This window comes from Oryctolagus cuniculus, chromosome 1 (genome assembly GCF_964237555.1).
Source record: "Oryctolagus cuniculus chromosome 1, mOryCun1.1, whole genome shotgun sequence".
In the NCBI taxonomy this organism is placed as follows: domain Eukaryota; kingdom Metazoa; phylum Chordata; class Mammalia; order Lagomorpha; family Leporidae; genus Oryctolagus; species Oryctolagus cuniculus.
Genome location: NC_091432.1, coordinates 213,087,584 through 213,108,111, shown reverse-complemented (window position 1 = coordinate 213,108,111; position 20,528 = coordinate 213,087,584). Strand labels below are relative to the sequence as shown.

The window sequence follows — 20,528 nt, the reverse complement described above, 5'->3', positions numbered from 1 at the left end:
CAGTCCCTTCGTGTGTTCTGTACATCTCCTGGAGATTCTGTACGAAGCGCCTCTTTTTCAGTAACCTCATTTGTAGAATCACAGAATCCAGAGGAGAGAGAAAGCAGGTCTGCTCAGTGATGGAGCTGGCGGGTCCCCAGGGCCACCAGCTGTGTGTCTTCCCTCACTGCATTGTAGGAACGCCCCCGCTGCAGAGGGGGAGCAGCGGCCCCCACGGCTGCCGGAGGAGAGGGGTCCACCGGCAAGCAGCTGCGGCGCGACACTAACAGGAGAGGAAGGCTTGCACAAGCACCGCCTGCGCCCAGGGCTCTCAAGGGCACCGCCTGGTGCGATTCTCGGCCCAGCCCTGGTGGGTGCTCTGGCTGTCCCTGTTCCAGAGACAAGGGAACAGGGTCTCAGGTGAAGCAACCCGCCCAGGACCCTCCAGCAAGTGGCAAAGCCTGCCGGAGCCCAGGCAGCCGAGCCCCCGCCACCGTAACCTTTGGAAACTGCTGGCTGCCTTTGACCTTGAAGGTTGTTACTAGCACACTGCAACGTCCAAGCTCGGAAAGACCTGGGGGCGGCCAAGCCGCACGGAGCCAACAGAGCCAACGCTCCAGGTCCTGGCTCTGCCCTGCCCCACCCCCCTGCACTCTGTCCCTTCAGTCGCTCCCGTGACGAGGTAGCCCCGGCGTTCCCGTCTATACATTGGGTATCTCCCAAATTGACTGTCAGGGATCAATGAGATAAATATCAAACGCGTTGTCTGTCACGTGACCAGAACTCCCTCAAAAACATTAGCTGTATAGAGACTCCAGGAGCCTTAGCAAGCGTGCCCCAGTCTCCACGCAAGAAGTGGTGGCGTCGGGCCGGCTGTGGAGCCCTGGACTGTCTGACTCCCAAGCCCCCTGCTCTGTGGTTCTCCACCCGTTCCTCCAGGCCCCGTGGTGGAGGGTGGGCAGCTTGGCGGGCCGGAGGGAGGGAGTCGTAGCTCAGGACAGGAGCTGGCAGGAGGCGCTGGTCCCCAGCAGGTGGGGCAGCCAGGCTGCAGGTGGATCCCCTCCCACAGTGAAGAGCTGCCTTCCTGCAGACTTGCTCACAAGCAGTTTTTCATTAAGGGAATTCCCTCCTCCCTCCCATGGCTTTCAGTAAACAACTGCCAGTGTGTTCCAGAAAGCATTTGGTCCCAGCTGTAATAAAATCACGCTTAACAACAAGCGTTTCTAGAGCACGTTGCAATCTACTGAGTAGGTTTCACATATGTTGCCTTGGAGACGCTCCCAGCAGCTCCATGAACTAGGTATGGGCCGCATTCCTGGGATCATTCTTTTACTTTTTATTTATTTTAAGATTTATTCATTTACCTGAAAGGCAGAGTGATAGAGAGAAGGACAGGTTTCTTATGTCTTCTGGTTCATGCTTCCAAATGACTGCTACAGCAGGACTGCGCTAGGCCAGAACCAGGAGCTTCTTCAGGGTCTCCCATGTGGGTCTCAGGGGCCCACGCCCACTGCTTTCCCAGGCACATTAGCCAGGAGCTGGATCAGAAGTGGAGCAGCCTGGACTTAGAATCGCATACTGGATGCCGGTGCCACAGGCAGCTGCTTAACCTACTGCGCCACAGCGCCGGCCCCAAGGTCATTTCTTTTAGAGAAGGGGAAGATGGAAGACAGAGTACGCGGAGGGGCTTGTCCAGTGTGACACGGCTCATCGCAGATGGAGCTAGAATTGCCCAGGACACTCTGGTCCCCACTGCGGCACGACTGGCTCTCCCCCAGCCTCCGAGGTGGCCGTGTCTCCAGGAGCAACGCTGTGTAAGCGACTTCAGCGTGGGCGGTTTGGCAGCATTTGAGATTGGCCTCAGACTGCCTAAATGCCTCACTTTGCTGAGCCAGGCTGGGGAGTTCCTCTTTCTGTGTGTAAAGGAGCAGGCTCACGGGTCCACACTGGCTCCAAGTCCTTGGTCGCCTCCAGGATGCTGCTCCTCTCAGGACTGCGTCGGTTCAGCCACAGGTTCCTGTCCTGGCTGAGGTCTCCTGGGGCTTACTCCCTAATCTCCCCGAGGTGATCAGGGAAAGAGGCATGCATTTGGCATAGACTCGCTGGATAAAGGCTGAGTAATGATAACTCGGCCTGAACTTGAGAACCAACAAAGGACCTGTGTCCATTCTCACCCAGGGACGAGGTGACGCACAGCTTCCCTTCTCCCAGCCCACCATTCATTAACAACCTCATTGGAGACCTGCGGAGTTCAGCTGATGGCAATACCATGACAAGGCACACTTCCCTCCCGTATCGATGGATTGGAGTGGCAGTGACAGGAGGTCACAGGAGGTTATGCCAAGCTCAGATACCTTCACCTCTTCATTTCGGCACCAGCCATCTTTACCAAAACGGAAGCCCTCTTCTCGCTCCTGGCGCCCGTTTTCCCTTGACTCCTCCCACACAGCCCATTGTGGAAAATAACCATCAGTGTCCAAACAAGTGACTCACTGGCTCCTGGGACAGCTGTAAAAGTTGCATTTGGAAGGGCAAAGGTAGCTCAAAGCATGGTGACAGGTCTCAGTTGACGTATGTAGGAATTCACAAGGGTGATTATAGCTTCAATATCAGAACCGATCCCTAAAAACGCATTTAAAAAAAAAAAAAAAAAAAAAAACCTAGTCTTCCAGATAATCAGTACAGTGTGTCTGAACCACATGGTAGAGACTGGGGCCTCGATGACCGGGTGTGCAGCCTGTGTGTTTCACACGCCAGCAACCCCCTCTTGAAGGAGGTGCTGCCCCAACCTGCTGTGCAGCTACCTGAGAAAGGCACTTGGCCAGAACGCTTGGGAAGTGTCCCAGTAATAGGATATGCATCTAGACCTCGCCTTGAATGTAATGTGGCGATACAGGAGGTCCCCCAGGTACTAGCAGCCGCCTCCAGTTGGCACACGCTGACGGGGAGGGGACATCAAGGCTCCGGGTTCTCTTCAGACGGCATCCGTGCCCTCTCACCTGGTCAGGTACAAAGGAAAAGAGGTGTCCCCGGCAGGTATGAGCTGTCCACAGATACAGACCTGTTGATCCATCTACCAAGTCAGATGAGGAAAACAAGCTCCCAGGACTGTTGGGGAATGAGTCACCCTTAGCTTAGTTACGTGGCACCATGCCAAAGTGGTAGCTGCTGTCCCGTGTCCTGCTCTGTTTACGTGGTCTACACCCTTCACAACAGCACACTCCATCATTCCTTTACAAGTGTTTCTTGTGCACCTACTATGTGCCAGGCCCTGTGCTGGCCTAGGGGTTACAGTGGATGGTCACAGCTGTGTTGAAAGTCATTAGCTTCAAGCGGATGCTGGGTTCTTGTTGAGGGCGTGAGAGGGACTGGTGCTGCTGTATGCTGTCGTCTTACCCAGGGCCCCCTCAGCTTCCATTCCCCTGTTGTGCCCTGCCTTTTTCCTATTTCTTCGCCTTTTCCCGTGTCCTCAGCCGGGAATTTTTCAGGAAGAACCCCTTGTCATCGGCACATACATTTGAGCAATGCTCCCTTTGCCTTGCTGTGCCTGTCCCCACTGGTGTGCTCTGGGTGGAGCCAACCTGGTGTCTCAAGCCCACATGCGGGGTATGGGCCAGCATTTCCTGTCTGTTTTGTTGAGAAGAGGGAGAGGTCCAGGTCCTTTCCTGGTGCCCCCCTCTACTGGTAGATGGCTGTGCAAGATGGAAACTAGAAACTGGAAAGCCTTCTGCTCCACCCCGCCTCCTATGGCAGGCAGAGTGCCCTGGTGACCTTAGCAGTGTAACTTACATGTGGCTGTTCCTTAGCAGCCCTTCTCAACTGATCTTCCTGTAACTTCCCCTCCATCGCAGGGATTGCTGGAACTGCACTCCCTTTGGGTGAGGACAAAGCGAGTCAGGACATAGAAGTTCATCATTTTCCATCAAACTTAAGTGACTTTATTACCCATGTCCCTGTGACCCTGCTTCTCAGCCTCTGGGTTGCTCCCACTCTAGGCCAGAATTGAAGGTTCTGTGACTAGAAGGTCTTGCCTGCCTCATTTACCTTCAGCCTGTGACTAATTGAAGCAAACTGTATGGTACCAAGGAATTGTTCTTTTAAAGGCTTGAGTCAAATTCTGGCCAGTAACACAAAATTGGAACTCATTTCCCTGTGTCCCTAACCCCTGCAGAAAGACATAACCTATGCTTCCAACATGTGTTCTGTTCCTGACACATATCCGTGTTCCAAACACCTGTCCCTGTTCCTGACATGTATCCATGTTCCTGACACGTGTCCCTGTTCCTGACATGTATCCATGTTCCTGACACGTGTCCCTGTTCCTGACATGTACCTGTGTCTCAACACCCACCCATGTTTCCAGCATATTGCTTTCCATTCTGTGCCTCCCCCTTCTTGGAGCAGAGTTTTTATACCCAGCACACCAAGCAGCCCAAAGAGTTGATCAATTGGGTCAAAGAGTTGATCAATTAAAGAAATGAAACTGTATGGATCTGCTTTCCACTGTCAGTGTCAGCCTTTGTGAAGCAGACATGAATATGAACCTGTAGCCTTGACAAAAGCCAAAGAAATCTTTGCTTCAGTTTGTTCACCTATTTGGTCAAAATTTTGCATTTTTAAGTTTGTCTAGACTTCCTTTGTTATATTTTTCTTCTACCATTTCAATTTAAAAGATAATCTTACTGTAAACATTTAGAAATAGCCAAAGTAAAATGAGTAGTCCCCCTCCAGTTTCTTCATTTTTGTTATAATTTACAAGTAGCGATTTAGGGTTTACCCTTCCATATTTGTCCCAGTGCTCATGCAAATATATTTTATGCATACATAAGTTCATACACAGTGCACACACATAGGTTTGTGTATGTACATACATCCCCATACCTCCATGTGTGCTGCTTCAAGCAGCACACACATAAATCAGGTCATTATCACAAATGAAGGCAAGTCAAAAACTTCATGGGGGGCTGTGGTGTAGTGGGCAAGGCCGTGGCCTGCATTGTCAGCATCCCATATGGGTGCTGATTCAAGCCCCGGCTACTCCACTTCTGATCTAGCTCTCTGCTGTGGCCTGGGAAGGCAGTGGAGGATGGCCCAAGTCCTTGGGCCCCTGTACCCATGTGGGAGACCCGGAGGAGACTCCTGGCTTCAGGCTTCAGATCAACTCAGCTCCAGCCGTTGAGGCCATCTGGGGAGTGAACCAGCAGGTGGAAGACCTTTCTCTCTGTCTCTCCCTCTCTCTGTCTATAACTCTGACTTTCAAATAAATAAATAAATACAATCTTTTTTAAAAAAATTATTTATCAATTGAAAGAGTTGGAGAGACAGAGAGAAAGAGAAAATCTCTCATTCACTGGTCCACTCGCCAGATGGCTACAGTGGCCAAAGCCCAGAGCCTCTTCCAAGTCTCTAACATGGATGGTAGAGACCCAAACACTTGGCTTGTCTTCCACTGCTTTTCCCAGACCATCAGCAGGGAGCTAGATCAGAAGTGGTACAACTGGAATACGAACCGGTGGCATACACTGGCACTGCAGGTGGCAGCTTTGCCTGCTACACCACAACACCAACCCCCTCACAGAATTCTGTGGTATAACTGTACCATGATTTAAACCAGCACTTCTTACTGGAGAGTATTCAGGCTGTGTGCAGGTTTGTGGTGTTCTGCAGGTAAATATTTTGCCACAAATATGCCTCCTTGACACATATCTTTATACAGTTGTGTTGGATAATGGTCAGAGCGTGCACATTTTAAAATGTTGGAACGTTGCCCTGGTGCTTTATTTTTCTAATTTATTTCAGTACTCTGCAATCCAAACCACAGATTGCTGCTGAGATACATTTAAAATCTATGGTATGGTAATTAAAGTCTTTTGCTAGATGTATTTTTTCTGCTAGGCCATCTTATACTGATTGCATTTACATTTTTTGTTATTTGATGGCGGCGGGGGGGAGGGGTCTCTTTTTACCTCTACTTTAGCTTTGCTGGTTATGTTCACCTAATTGAATTTCACCTCTGTGCAGTTACTCAGATAGAACCAAAGTGCCATTTAGGTCAATTTGACTGACTCAGATGTCCTCCTTCTGCAAGAGCCAAACCAAAACCTCTAATAAATCATGAGTTTATTTCTAGAATGAGCTCACTGAGTCTGTTGTTTAAGAAGTTATTCAGTGGCTACTTGATTGTTGTGAACTGAAACTGTAAAGATGATCAGTAGCTGCGCTCCTAGGAAGTTTGGAAATTCCAAACACCTAGCAAATGTGTAAAATCCAGCACAATTATTATGACCCCCAAAGCTCCATGTTCATTCTGTGTACTTCGTTTAATAAGAAAAAACAGACTAAAACAGAAGCCAGCTTATAAAACAATACTGTGTACAAAAGTAGTTCTCAGCTTTCCTATTCAGATCACAAAGACTGATTAGAATAAAGATGTCGACCCCAGTGTGGGGGATTAGCCACTGTCACACATCACCACAGGGCAACGTGGAGCCACGTACCAAAGCCCTTGAAAAGCATGCTTTGACGTGAAACCAGCCTAATGAAGAAGTAGAGCAAAAGCTAAACTACAATAAAGTGGATTATTGAACCACTAAGCACCACATGTTGAGAATATTTAATGGTGTGGAGAAACAGGAACTATATATTACGTGGGGGAAGCAGTTTTCCACATTGTGGAAGTGTTTCCCAGAACACTTGGTGTGAGATACTGAGATCTTCCACGGCCAGATTAGCTTCAGAAGTGCTATCAGAATTCAGTTGATCACTGATTAGAGTTAAGGATATTTATACACTGTGGGACTTGTCATATTGGAAATTTATGGAACAGTAAAATAAGAATTTCTCAGATTTTTAAGATCTATGATTTATTTATTTGAGGAACAGAGAGATCTCCCATCCACTGGTTCACTCCCTTCAAATGTACACAACAGCCCAGGGCTGAGCCAGGTCAAAGACTGGAGCTGGGAACACAGTCCAGGCCTCCCGTGTGGGTGCCAGAGACCTAGTTTTTGAGCTATTGTCACTGCTTCCCAGGGTCTGCATTGAAAGGAAGCTGGAACTGTGGGCTGAGTATTGAACCCAGGCACTCTGATACAGGATGCAGGTAACCAAGTGGCATGTGGAGCACTAGGCCAAACACTCACTCCTCTTTGACTTACAGACTTTTTCTAAGGAGCACCTGTTATCTTTTAGGACAGTTGGGTTCCATTGAACATAGTATAGGCTGTTCCAACATGGAGTTCAGTCTCACTTGTTATTTTTAAAAATACAGTATGTGTGTGTCGTGTTCACATACATACTTGTATACTTGCATATACATGCATGCACAGGAAAACTTACAAAAATACTTGAAAATAGTATCTCAAGATTATGAAATTATGAATCATCTTTTTTATACAAGCTTGAATTCCCCCAAATGTTATGCAAAACAAAAAAATAGGTCCCTTTCAACATTGAAAAAAAAAGTTATGTTTTTAAATTCCCAGGAAGCTAATAAAAACTGCTGGTAAAGGGAGCTTCCCTGTTTTGAAGTGAGAGAAACGCTGTATAGAGAGAAAAGGCAAGTGTGGGAGTCAGATTGAGATCAGCCCCTGCTTCGTGACCTTGAGCAGAACACTGAACCGCTGGCTCTCACTTGCAAAATCAGAGCATCGTTAATACGGGGCTGCCGTGAAAACCGTGTCGGATACCGTGACGTGGCTGGTCTGTGCTCGTAGCTATGCAAATGTTCTTGGCTGTGAATGCTTATGTAAGGAGCTCCTTCTAGAAGTCTGTGGTGTACGAGGTAGATGTTCTTACTGCGGAACTGTCCCGAGAGTGAATGAAGTGCTCCTGCTCTTAGGCAGAAACTGTGGTTCACCCATTCAGCTGGAGGGAAAGGGTTTTAGGCTAATTAAAACAATTTAATTTTGAGTCAGAAATGTCTCCACTTGCTTTCAGCATTTGTCAAATTGTCATAAAAATAAGGTTTTACTTACCACGATCTGTGATGTGACTCAGGCTCATTTCTATGACTTTCTTTCCTCCCAAAGCTTCTCAAATTAAAAAACAAAGTATTAGGTTATTTAGTTGCTTTCTCAAGGAATCATGGGATTTCCTAGGGCTGGCATTGTGGCGTAGCAGGTAAAACTGTTGCCTGCGACACCAGCATCTCATATGGGAGCCAGTTTGAGTTCCAGCTGCTCCAGTTCCAATCCAGCTCCCTGCTAATGCACCTGGGAAAGCAACAGAGATGGCCAAGGTGCTTGGGCTCCTGCACCCACACAGGAGACCCAGAGGAAGTTCCTGACTCCTGGCTTCGGCCTGACCCAGCCCTAGCCTTTGTGACCATTTGGAGAATCAACCAGTGGATGGGAGATATTCATTCTGTCTCTCCCTTTCTCTCTCTGTCTCTGTCTCTCTCTCTCTCTCTCTCTGTATAACTCTGCTTTTCCAATAAATAAATCTTTTATTGAAAGAAAAAAAGAATTTCCTATTGGGAAGGTTTTCTTTTACTGTGCAGCACACGATCAGTTAGAACGTGAAACTCTGGGTGCCATAGAGGGCAAACCTGACGGTTAGAGGTTAATTCTCACCCCTTCTCCAGAGCTGGTTTTTGCAATGATTGTTTACTTCTTTCTTTGTCATACAGCAACTCTACAGGAAGAAACCAGGTTTGGCCATCACAGGTGCAAAGCTGCCTCCAAATGTAGACAAAAACCGCTACAAAGATGTGCTGCCTTGTGAGTATCCTACCCAGAGATAACGCCTCCCTTTTTGAAACAGATTGTCTGGTCTTCCAGAGGGGCCCCAGTGTGTCTGTAAGCGCCCCCGTCTGCGTCGGAGCCAGCCATTGGGAGTCTGAGCAGTTAGGGAACAGTGTTTATGCTAATGAGGCAGGGCCTGGAAGCAAACTCTTGTTTACTTGGTTTGATAAAAATAACACCGGGATCATGGTAAAATTTTCTCTCTCCCACAGATGACGCCACCCGGGTATTGTTGCAGGGAAGTGAGGATTATATCAACGCAAGCTATGTGAATGTAAGTTGGGGCTCTGGGTGATGCTGGCGTGCGGGCTGCTTTGCGGCTGGCAGAGCGCTCTCCTGTTCACTGCCTCCCTCAGGCACAGCTGCCACACAGGGAAGGCAGGAAAGTCTGATCTCACAGGGAGGAGACCAAGGGTCAGAGAGAGAGGTTAAGTAACTGGAGAAGTCACAGAAGGTGGGGCCAAAACTCATGCTGTCTCTTCTTGTTAATCTATATTATTTTATTTGAAAGGCACAGAGAGAGAGAGAGAGATCTTCCATCTGCTGGTTCATTCCCCACAGCCCCGCAACAGCCAGGGGCTGGGCCAGGCTGAAAGCAGGAGCCGGGAACTCAGTCCAGGTGTCTCCCATGTAGGCATCAGACAGAGACCCAAGTACTTCTGTCCTCACCACTGCCTCCCAGGGTTCACGACAGCAGGAAGCTGGAATTGAGAGCGGAACCTGGACTTGAACCCAGGCACTCCCGTGTGGGATGCGAGCACCCCAGGTTGCATCTTCACTATCGTGCCAAGTGCCCGCCCTCATTCTGTTTTACCGCTGTCCATCCATGGTGCTTCTGTGCCGGGCTGCTGCCGTTTAGGCATTTGTCTTTGCCAGTGGTGTGTTTGCATGCCTCTGTGTTTTTCCCAGGTTATTAGTGTCACCCTGCCAAATAGGAAGAGTAAAACCTCCACTGCAGCTGTAAGAAGCGCAGCATAGCTCGGGGCCATTGTGGCACAGCGACCCCAGATTCCTATATGATCCAGCTTCCGATCCAGCTCCCCGCTGATACACCTGGGAAGGCAGCGGAAGGTGGCCCCCGTGCTTGGCTGCTGCCACCCAACTGGAGACCCAATTGAGTTCCAGGTTCCTGGCTTTGGCCTAGTCCAGCCCTGGCTGTTGTGGCCATATCCGGAGTGAACCGGCAGATGGAAGATCTCTCTAACTCTTCTCTCTCTCTCTCTCTCTCTCTCTCTCTCTCTGTAACTCTTGCCTTTCAAATAAATATTTTTTTTAAATCCAGCACAGGGAAAGATGTGGGATTGAGGGTTGGTATGTACTGCTAAATATGCAGCTGTCAGATATTGTTCATATTTAGGGTAGAGCAGTAAAACACACTTAAAGTCTTCTGCTGTCTTGCAGGTATAAATCTGGGTTTTGCCTACTCAGTATCTTAAAGACCTAATGCTAGCATTATTGTCAGATATTTTCAAGGATCTGTAGAAATAACGTTCTCTTTGATCTTTTTTGGAATTGATATGCTATGACTTGACAAAGGGATTTTTTGGTGTGATGTCAGTCAGCAAGCAGCAGAGTTTAAAGTGCACTTCCCTGCCAACGCTGCGGCAGTCACAGACGAACGCCTTCTCCATTTCTTGCCAGATGGAAATCCCCAGCGCTCACCTCGTGAACAAGTACATCGCCACTCAGGGACCCCTGCCACACACCTGTGCACACTTCTGGCAGGTCGTCTGGGATCAGAAGCTGTCGCTCATCGTCATGTTGACGACTCTGACAGAGCGAGGCCGGGTAAGTGGCTCGATTTCCAATTCAAGTGTGTACAGTGTCACACTATGCTCTGTGGAACAAGCATCAAGGGCTGGAAAGGAATACGTGAAGTGTCTCAGGGTCCATCCTCCATGTGACCTCTTAGTCTCCTGTATGGAGCTGCTCATAGGCTCCCTCGGTGATGGGAAACTCAGCACCCCTGCCGGCTCCTGGCGTGGATCCATTCTAACAAACCTCGGGGCAGGGGGGTGGCGTGAGGGGGTAAATCCGTTCTAACAAACCAAAAGGCAGTGCCCCTTGCCTTTGAGCTCACTGCCCCAAACCCCCTGTATTGACTGTGGCCTCACCCACGCAGCACAAGTACTGGTCCTGAAAGCAGTATGCGTGCCAGGTTCCTAGAAGCCCTAAGAAGGAGGAGAACTTACACTACCCTACCGTTTTCCATAGGATCAGATCACTAACTCTGTGACAGTCAATACGTAAAGGATGCCTATATCATGAATCCCCTGACTTCTGGGTACATCTGGATCTCTTCATTCAGAAATACATTCCAAAATCAAATACAAATTCACCTTGAACAGTCCACTTGAATGATCTGTGTGCCACTCTACCCAGATCCCTTGCTCAGTATGTAATAAATACCAAATGCATATTGAAAATCAGAACACATGGGAATTGGAATGGATAGTTTGTTTTTGAGAGCAACCTACCCTCTCACTGAGTGTCAGAGGGAGGAAGGGAGGGGGAGAGAGAGGGAGAGAAAGATCTTCCATCTTCTGGGTCAGTCCCCAAATGGCTGGGGCCAGACCAGGTGGAAGCCAAGAACCAGGAACTCCTTCTGGGTCTCCCATGTGGGTTTCAAGGTCCCAAGTACTTGGGCCACCTTGCTGTGCTTTCCCAGGAGCGTGAGCAAGGAGCTGGATCTGAAGCAGAGCAGCCGGCACTCAGACCAGCACACCACTGTGGGAAGCTGGTGCCCAGGTGGTAGCTTAGCCTGCTGCGCCACAAAGCTGACCCCTGAGAAAGGGCTTTCAAATGCGTTGTCCCAGATGGTTGCTCCCAGTTCTGCTGAAGCACTTGCAGGGTCCATCCTGTGAGTGCTCTGCTCTGATTTTTTTTTTTTTTAAGATTTGTTTTATTTATTTGAAAGAGTTACAGAGAGAGAGAGATCTTCCATCTACTGGTTCTCACTCCCCAAATTTCCATATAGCTAGGGCTGGGCCAGACCAAAGCCAGGAGCTTCTTCCAAGTCTTGCACATAGGTTCAGGGGCCCAAGTACCTGGGCCATCTGCTGCTGCTTTTCCTAGGCTGTTAGCAGGTAGCTCAATCGGTAGTGGAACAGCCAGCGCCCATATGGAATACCGGCATCACACATGGCAGCCTTACCTGCTATGCCACAACACCGGCCCCCATCAGCTCTATTTTGTAAAATAATTCATCCTTACAGTGAGCTGAAATGTCTGTTGCTTTGAACCCCCACCCCACCTAGTTCTGCATGGAGGACACAGAATAAGTCACTCTCTTTTCTATGCAATGACCCTTTAGTTGTCTGAAGATAACCTTGGCTCCACTAAGCTTGCAGTCAGCAGAAGTGGTGTGGTATTTGTCTTGTATTGCCACGGAGTCAGTTTTCCCCATTTTGCAGTCATTCCCTTGACTCTTGGAGCTGCCATACTGCAGAGCCAGACTATGTGGACTGAAAATATGGTTCTTCTTGAGTGAGTTGCATAAACCTCTCCATCCCCTCCTGTTTGTAAAACGGGGATGGTAACAGTACCCACCTGGGGAGTTCATGAAGACTGGGAGGATACCTACAGAAAGCTTAGAGATTTGCACTTTGCGTAGCGAGAGTTTGGCAAATGTGGTTTGTGTCATCATCATCATGCCTGATTGGATTAAGCCCTCACATCTGACCATTAGACAGCCCTGGGGGGTCTTCCAGGCTTCCCGTGTGGTTTCTCTGTGTGGTTGTCACTCACAGATGTCATCAGTGTCTCTTCTTCTCAAATAGATGACTGATGAAAAGGTGTGAACGTCCCAGGAGGCGGTAGAAACCTCCTTGGAGAACGCTGGTGGGGAGAGGCGCTGAGGGCAGCCGAGGAGCAGCCCCTCATGCTCACAGCTCTGCTGTCGCTGCTGGGCCGACACAGTCCCCGTGCGTGGCTGTCAGAGACGAGGCTGGAATCTCCACCCGGCAGCTCTGCAGCATCACCTCCTCTCTCCAGAAGCCTCATTGCTGTCTGTGGAGTTTTTGTCTGTGTGCGTGATTCTTTTTTTGAAAAATTTGTTTCTAGTAGGAAATGAAGTCACTTGGATCCTTTCTGAGCTTAGGGAGCGCTGGTCAGCTCACGGTCCTGTTCTCTCCATTTTTCTAAGGTGCTTGTGGTGATCTGGCTCTGTAGGGTCAGGGGTGAGAAGGCAGACTCCAAAGACGCTACCCGTGTGGCTCTCCGTAAATTGCGGTATTGGTGGCATCCATCTCATGGGACTCCAGGGGAACTGAATGAGTTGACCCAGTAGCCTTCTTGGAAGAGTGCTGAGTGCACAGTAAATGCTCTATATAAAAGTTAGCTCGTAGTAACAATAATAATGATTTCCGTGCCACCTTAGTCATTTTTACCAGAACTGTACTATTTTGTTTTATCCTAGCATTGTTCATTATCTTTCTTTAAATTGACTCAAATTGTTTTCTTTTGCTCTAATGAATTGCCTTTGAGCAGTACTGTGGGAGTCAGCTTTTTGCTACTTTAACTGCAATAGCTGGGAGGAGCACTTCAGGAGGGAAGAAGGTTTATTTCGGCTTACACTCTTGGAGGCCTACCGTCTAAGATCTGGCTGCCCCTTTGGTTGAGACACCTGCTAAGGCTGGAGGACAGCCTAGGGATGATCACATGGGAAGCCAGGAAGCAGCGAGACACCACAAGCGTGCTAGGCTTGGAGACCAACCCTCTCGTGGGAACTCCTCTCAGACAAAGCCCCCAGAACCTAAAGACCTCCCACTAGGCCCACTCCCCTTGATTAGATCACATCTCTACCACCCCAAGCTGCTGGCATTCATCCATTAACTGTCAGCCTAAAAATCGAGGGTGTGGATGTCTGCCTGAGCCTGGGGAGCCAAATCCCCTTTCAGACCATACAGGAGGCGTGTGTAGAAATACAGGGACCATAGAACAATGTCATCAAATCCTAAGTACTCTTTCCTGCCTTCCAGGCTGTGAACCTGAGGCTCGCTGACGCTATACAGTTAGGGAAGCAATGCTAAAACTGTCCTAGGTCCACATCGAGGCTTTCTGTCCACGCACAGTCAGAAATACCGTATGAAAATGGCATCAACTTCCTGCCATGGAGTTCCGTGTTGTTTAAAGCAGACCCAGCCTTCTCCCGATGCACCCCTGGCCTCGCCTCCCACTCTGCAGGCCCTGGACTACGTAGACGTCAAGTCGTCTGCCTTGTCCTTTCTCAGAGCCGCACTGTACTTGCCTTCCGCCGGTCCCTTACCCTGTCGTGGAGGTGCCACATTGTGTCTCCAATAGTCTTTGAGTTGGTGATGCGGTGGCTCTGAGCCGATAGCTGATCCGTGCAGGCATCCCGGCACTGCCACGGCTGCCTGTCCGTGTTGGGCTTCTCGTTCCCTTTGTTCCCTTTCTAGCTGGAAGGTCATTCTGCCCCTCGAGCAAAGGGGCCCATACGAACGGTTTGTTGTCCTACAGCTGGCGCCAGGTGACCTGCCCTGGACCGCAGCCCCTGACTTTCCCTCGTTCACTTGTTCCAGCTCTGGAGAAAGGGCTCCTTCTTCCATCTCTCTCCCGCTGCCCGTGCAGGCACTGCCGCTCCTGGCTGGTGCTGCTCACGGCCCCTCCTCTCTTTTGTTGGTGTCCGCTCTGAACCTGAGCTCATCTGAGGTCCCCGTGTGACCCGGTGGGTCTCTTTGTTTCCCAGTCATTTAGTCCCCGCTGGACTCCTTCCAGCTGCTTCCATGAGTTTCCTGCACAAGAGATTCCCATCTCCCGGGAGGCCTAGCATTTCCGTCACCATCTCTGGCCCTGGGAACTTAGCTCTCTTGTTTATCAGGTGTCAGAAACCTGTTCTGATATCCAGGGTGCCTGTTTCTGCCTCTCCTGTTGTAGACTCTTGGGTGGCCAGAAGTCTCTGTCCTGTCCTCATCACCACCTGCCTGTTCCTCCGGATTGGAGTTGGGCACCGCAGGCCACCTGCTTGGCCCCTTTTGCTTTCCTTTTTCTGTTTTATCTCTTTGAGAGGTGAAAGACAGAGATCTCCCAGCCCCTGGTTCAAATGCCTGCAGCAGCAGGGGCTGGGCCAGAACACAACCCAGGTCCCCACGTGGATGGCAAGGACTCAGCTACTTGAACCATCACCTGCTGCCTCCCAGGGCGCACATTAGCAGGAAGCTGGAATCCTGAGTAGAGCCAGACTCTCAGCCAGGCCCTTGGACATGAGAAGTGGGCTTCCCGACTGGCATCTTAACCGCTGGGCCAAACAGCTACCCTGCCCCTACACTGCCTTTTGTTAAGGGATGGACTTTTAAGGCTGTCCTGTAGCATAGGACTTGGCAGCAGGCACGTGGCTGCCAGAGTCCTCTCGCCCTGTTGTGAGCCACGCCCATGTCTGTGAGTGCAGAGACCTTGGAAGCCCTGCACAGCTCAGGGGCCGGAGAGCTTGTCCCCCAGCAAGGACACTTTGATTCTTGCCTTCTCCATTCCTGCCCAGAATGGTTTTTCATTACGCTCTCCCTCGAGGCTCGTACTAGAGATGTAACTTTTCCACTGAAAAAGCCAGTCTCGTGGACATCACAGTGCTGCAGGTGAAGCTGCATCCCACACTGGAGTGCCTGGGCCAGGCCCCACCTCTGCCTCCCATCCACCTTCCTGGGAGGCAGCAGATGATGACCCAAATAGTTGGGTCCCAGCCACCCTTGTGGGAGACCTGGAAGCAGTTCCTGGCTCCTGGCTTCAGCCTGGCCCATCCCCAGCTGTCACAGGCACTTTGGGAGTGAACCAACAGATGAAAGGTTTGTCTGTCTCTATGTCTCTCCATCTCTCTCTGTCACTCTGCCTCCTGATAGAGAGAGAGAGAGAGAGAGAGAGAGAGATCTTGGCAGGGGGAGTGCCCTCCCCTGCCATCAAAGCTGTCTCTTTAGCCGTACATGAACAACATGGACGTTCTTCCTTCTCGGCCTGCCAGTCATCGTAGACACTGGGCTTGGGGGTCAGAGGAGGCATTCAGATTCTGAGACCACTGCTTTTACCTGTTTGGCCTTGGACGAGGACTCCAGGCCTCCTTGGCTCCTCACTGGAAAGGTGGCGGAAGGCCTGTCTCTCGGGGTTGTTGGGGGTTAGGAATGAGGTGCCCGGCACCTGGCACCTGTCCCACAGTGGGCGTTTCCCATGGGGCAGTGCCTGCATCCCTGACCTCATCCCACCAGGCCAGAGGCACATGGATTTGCTGCCTATGCCATGGCAGGGTCCCCCGGTGGCCGTGAGAATCCGTGAGGATGGTGGGAGGTGTGGGCAGTGTGAAGCTCCAGCCGCTCCCTTGCTCTCGTTTCTGGCGAAAGGCACCGGGCTTGGTGTGCTGCTCACACACACTCTGAGGCTTCTCCCCAGGGAACCAGTCTCAGCCAGGTTCCGTCCAGCCCTCTGCGGGATCCAGCAGATGACAGATCCGGGCACTGAGCCCCTCCAGTTCCTGAACCCCAAACCCACCTGCTGACTTGCTGATGGGACACATGTCCTCACCTACAAGGTGCCCAGAGCGGAAGCCCCCCGGCCACAGGTGCCCACAGACGGGGCCCGTCCCCTAGCCCACCACCCTGGCCAGGGGCATACGTGTCCACCCAGGCACCCATGCCAGGAGTCTGGAGTCCGCCTTGGCTCCTGTCTTCCCTTCACAGTTGGTCAGTAGAACCGATGAGCCAGGAGTGACACTCAGAGTCTCCATGGCACCCCAGTGATTTCAGATCCAAATGGACCCCAATCTAGATTTGAGCAGAGGTAGAGAGAGGGCCGGGTTCTGGTCAGATCCACCGTAGGAGGAAGACATTTTGGGGGTGCAGGTAACTGTAGCTCTGCCTTCAGGTTGAGTATCCAGAGACGGCCTACTCCCGCTTACCCTTGGGGCAGGGTTGATGCCTCCTGTACAGACGAGGGGCACCAGGCCGCTGGGGTCTGTGGCCTCTGCCTTCACTTCTGTAGACAACAACCCCCTCCCATCTGCGCAGAGTGAGGAAATGGCTTCTAACGAAATTCCCCATGTTGCGTGTGTCCAAGCAGTTCTCAGCGCCAGCTTTGCAGGGGCACACGTCCATTTCACGCAGTCGCCGTGGCCTTTGAAAGTAAGGCTGGATAGTGTCACTTATACCCCCTTTCTGCTGAAAACAGATGGGACTTTTACTTCAATTGCTGCCACTCTGGGCTTGAGGGGAAAACTTTTTTTTTAATTGAGTCAGAATTTGAGTGACAGAGAAACTAGGATGAGGTGGGCAGCCCAGCCCTGGATTTTGCCTCAACACCAGAGGCAGGGCTAAGAGGGCCCTGGACCAAGCTGCAAGGTTTGGAAAGGGGGATCGGCTCACGGCAGGTAGGGATGGGATCCATCAATCAGCCCTGCTGCACCATGCGCCATGGAAGCCCTGTGGCCTGGGCAGGTTGCTCAGTGCCCCAAACCCTGGTCTGCTGGCTGGGGAGAAGTGTATGAATGTGTACGCGGGCCTAGGGGGCGCCCTCGGGTGCAGAGAGAGCACATCAGTTCACAGCTGGCCTCGCTTGGCTTTCTGTGGAATCTCTGCACCAGAAGCAGCAACAATGGTCACCCTTGACCCCAGCCCACAGCGCGTCGCTACTGCACACCGGCATGTCCACCCACTGACATGTCTGTGGGCCTGGGGCTGTCCGACTCCTCCAGGAGACAGCTGTGAGCAGGCAGAGGTGGAGTGATTTGCTCATGGTCCTAGACTGACAAGGAGGGCAGGAAGTGGCTGCTGCAGAGCTGTGTGTGCCACCCCACTGTGTGCTTTTGTCGCAGGTGTCCCACAGCCTCCTGCCTTCAGAGGGTGGGGGCAAGGCCCCCGGACAGGAGGGGCTGTTGAGAGCAGCCCCAGGCCAGGAGGCTGGGGCAGAGATTCAGCCTGGGCTGACCAGGGAGCCCTGGCCTGCTCTGCCCCGCTTTATCCAAAGAGAGGAAGGAGGGTCCTCTGTCCCCAGCCTGGAGTGTATGCAAAGCAGACAGGCCCGCAATCACAGTAGCGGGGTCTGTGCGAAAGGACTCAGGCTGGACGCCAGAACAGTCCACCCAGCCAGGTGCTCCCGTGCCCCACCCCCACCGGACTAACTCACCCTGGGTTCCCTGCAGACCAAATGTCACCAGTACTGGCCTGACCCCCCTGACGTTGCAGACCACGGCGTCTTCCATATCCAGTGCCAGTCGGAGGACTGCACCATCGCCTACGTGTCCCGAGAAATGCTGGTCACGAACACTGAGGTGAGCTGGGTTGCGGGGGTGGGCAGGTGCACGATGGCCGTGCACGTCCAGTTCTGTGCTCACCTGGCAGGCGTGTCAGGAGGTGCACCCGACTGCCCCTCAGAGAGCCAGGGCCCGTGTCAAAGCCGTACCACCCGCAGCAGGCAGTGGAGGGAAGCGGCCGAGGGGCTGCCAATGGAGGAAGGGACACACAGGGTGGGGTGCAGGAGCTCTGACAGCCCCTGCCACGGGGGTGAACCTGACGCAGCGTGACATAGGCCGGTCACAAGGGGACACGTGAGATTCCGCTCGGCCGAAGTCACATTCACAGGGACGGAGAGGGTGCTGGCTGCCAGGGTCTCCAGGGACGGGCGGAATGAGGAGCTACGATAATAATGGGTGCAGAGTTTATATCTGGGTGCTTAAAAAAGAAACTTCTGGAAATAGGTACGGGTGATGGTTGTACAACATGGTGAGTATACCGGATCCCACTGAAGTGGACATTTGAAACTGGTTAAGATGATAACTGTTAGGTGTGTGAAGAGCCAGCATGTGTGACCCTAGCAGCAGCTACTCCAGGAAGAGACAGAAGAAATCGCTGCAGGCGGAAGTGCTCTGGGAGGCAGTCCTCTGGGAGGTGTTCTGGGAGGGGAGCGGGAGGTAGGCAGGGGCCGCAGCAGGGCGTGCACAGTGGCCAGGAGGGCACCCAACACCAGGGGCCACCCTGGCAGGTGTCTGGGACTGGCCCGTTGTCTGGATTGACTCACTGAGGCCCCTGCGTCTTCCGTAGACTGGGGAAGAACACACAGTGACGCACCTCCAGTACGTCGCCTGGCCTGACCACGGCGTGCCGGATGACTCCTCGGACTTTCTGGAATTTGTAAACTACGTGAGGTCCCTGAGAGTGGACGGGGAGCCCATCCTAGTTCACTGCAGGTACCGGGGCTTGTCTGTTTGGCTTTGGTTTTCACACCAGCACCCCCTTGGGAAGGGCCTGGGGAAAACTGGCTGATGCCGGCTGCAACCCACAGCCTGCCGTGCCCTGTGCCCGCTCCTCCCTGATCTCCGGGCATTCGGAATTTCAGGAAGCATAGGCTGGGAGTATGGCCCAGTGCTGAAAAAGTAAGCCCCAGCCCTTCCGTCCGCTGACCTTCACCATGGAGGTGGATGAGAACGGGCGTGGGTTTGGCACTTAATAGTGGGCTGCCCTCCGTGCACTGGGAAGCCCCCAGCCTCGGGGTCTATGGGGAAGATATTCTTAGCCGGAGTGTGCGCTTCCTACTCCTGAAGGCCAAAGCGGGGCCGCCCTACTGAGTCCACGCAGGAAGTGGCCAGGAGCTGCCCGGCAAGTCCCGCATCTTGGCCTCTCTCCCCTCTGCAGTGCCGGCATAGGTCGAACCGGTGTCTTGGTCACCATGGAAACGGCCATGTGCTTAATTGAGCGAAACCTGCCCGTGTACCCACTGGATATTGTCCGGAAAATGCGAGACCAGCGCGCCATGATGGTGCAGACATCAGTGAGTAGAAATCATAGCGTCAGAATAACAGCGATGGCCAAGACTTCCCGAGCACCCACACCCGATCAGGCCTGGACGGAGGGCTTCGTGGGTCAAGCCACTGAGGCTCCAGTGGACTGTGTTACCTGCCCAGGGTCACAGAGCTTCTTAGAGGCTACACAGGGACCCCTGGCCCACCCCTAACTCTCTTCCCACCCTCTACTTCTGCTGCCCCTTGTGGGCAATTTCCTGCCCACCACACGGCCAAGGAGCACCTGGGGTTAATCCTGCATTATCGAACCACTGGTCCGCCATTTGTCCGTCGGAAGTCGAGGTCACCAAGGGTTTCATCCCACACACCTGTGCCTGGGTGTCCCTTTCGGCTTAGCAGGCTTCTCACGTGGCCTGCTGTCTCCTGCTTTGGGCTCCTTCCCCCCTCTCACACCTGGGTGCTTGGGAAGACTCTGCAGGTGTCCTCAGGAGGGAACCTTAGGATCTGACAGCAAGCGGGCCAGTGAGGTGGTTGAAAGCATGGCTCAGGCCTCCCCATCTGCTAAGCAACCTTTGGATGGCTTCCCCATCTGCAAAAAGGGGGCCACCCCTGTTCAATGATCCACTCGTCTGACAGGTAACGACACAAGCAAGACAGACCCAAGTTTGTATGTGTCAGAGGGCTGGATTAGCCTAGTCTAACTCTCAGCAGCAGCGGGGGAGGGGCAGGGTGACTGAGAATACAGTGGACCAGTGTCTCAAGCAAGCTTCAAAGTCAGGGAAGGCTTCCTGGAGGAGGGGCCTCTCGGTCAGAATCCCCAGGGGTCAGCAAAGGAAATCTGGTTAGGAGAAGAATGTCGGGCGGTGCTGGTAAGGCCTTCCTCGGTCCTTCTCTGTAGCATGGAAGACCTCATTGCTGCCTAAAAAGGAAAAACGTCCATTAGCTCGCTGGATTTTTAAGCTGCAGGAGCTCTGCCGCAGTGTGCGTTCTCCCTGTACACCTCTCTGAAGTGTTTCTTACACAATTGTTACTACCGCCAGCCTGCTCTGTCTGTGGGCTCCACAACCCCAGAG

At 52.0% G+C, this 20,528-nt stretch overlaps 1 protein-coding gene across 7 annotated transcripts in view; it reads left to right on the top strand.

Annotated features, from left to right (window-relative positions):
• The window catches only part of PTPN3 (protein tyrosine phosphatase non-receptor type 3), a 157,523-nt gene that overhangs the window by 132,667 nt on the left and 4,328 nt on the right, over positions 1-20,528 (top strand). For all 7 annotated transcript variants that reach the window (XM_070055403.1, XM_051855935.2, XM_070055413.1 and 4 more), the window contains 6 exons: positions 8,609-8,699; positions 8,936-8,997; positions 10,365-10,511; positions 17,860-17,988; positions 18,758-18,903; positions 19,349-19,484. In XM_070055403.1, the coding sequence (XP_069911504.1) occupies positions 8,609-8,699; positions 8,936-8,997; positions 10,365-10,511; positions 17,860-17,988; positions 18,758-18,903; positions 19,349-19,484 (711 nt within the window). The remainder of the gene's footprint in view (positions 1-8,608; positions 8,700-8,935; positions 8,998-10,364; positions 10,512-17,859; positions 17,989-18,757; positions 18,904-19,348; positions 19,485-20,528) is intronic.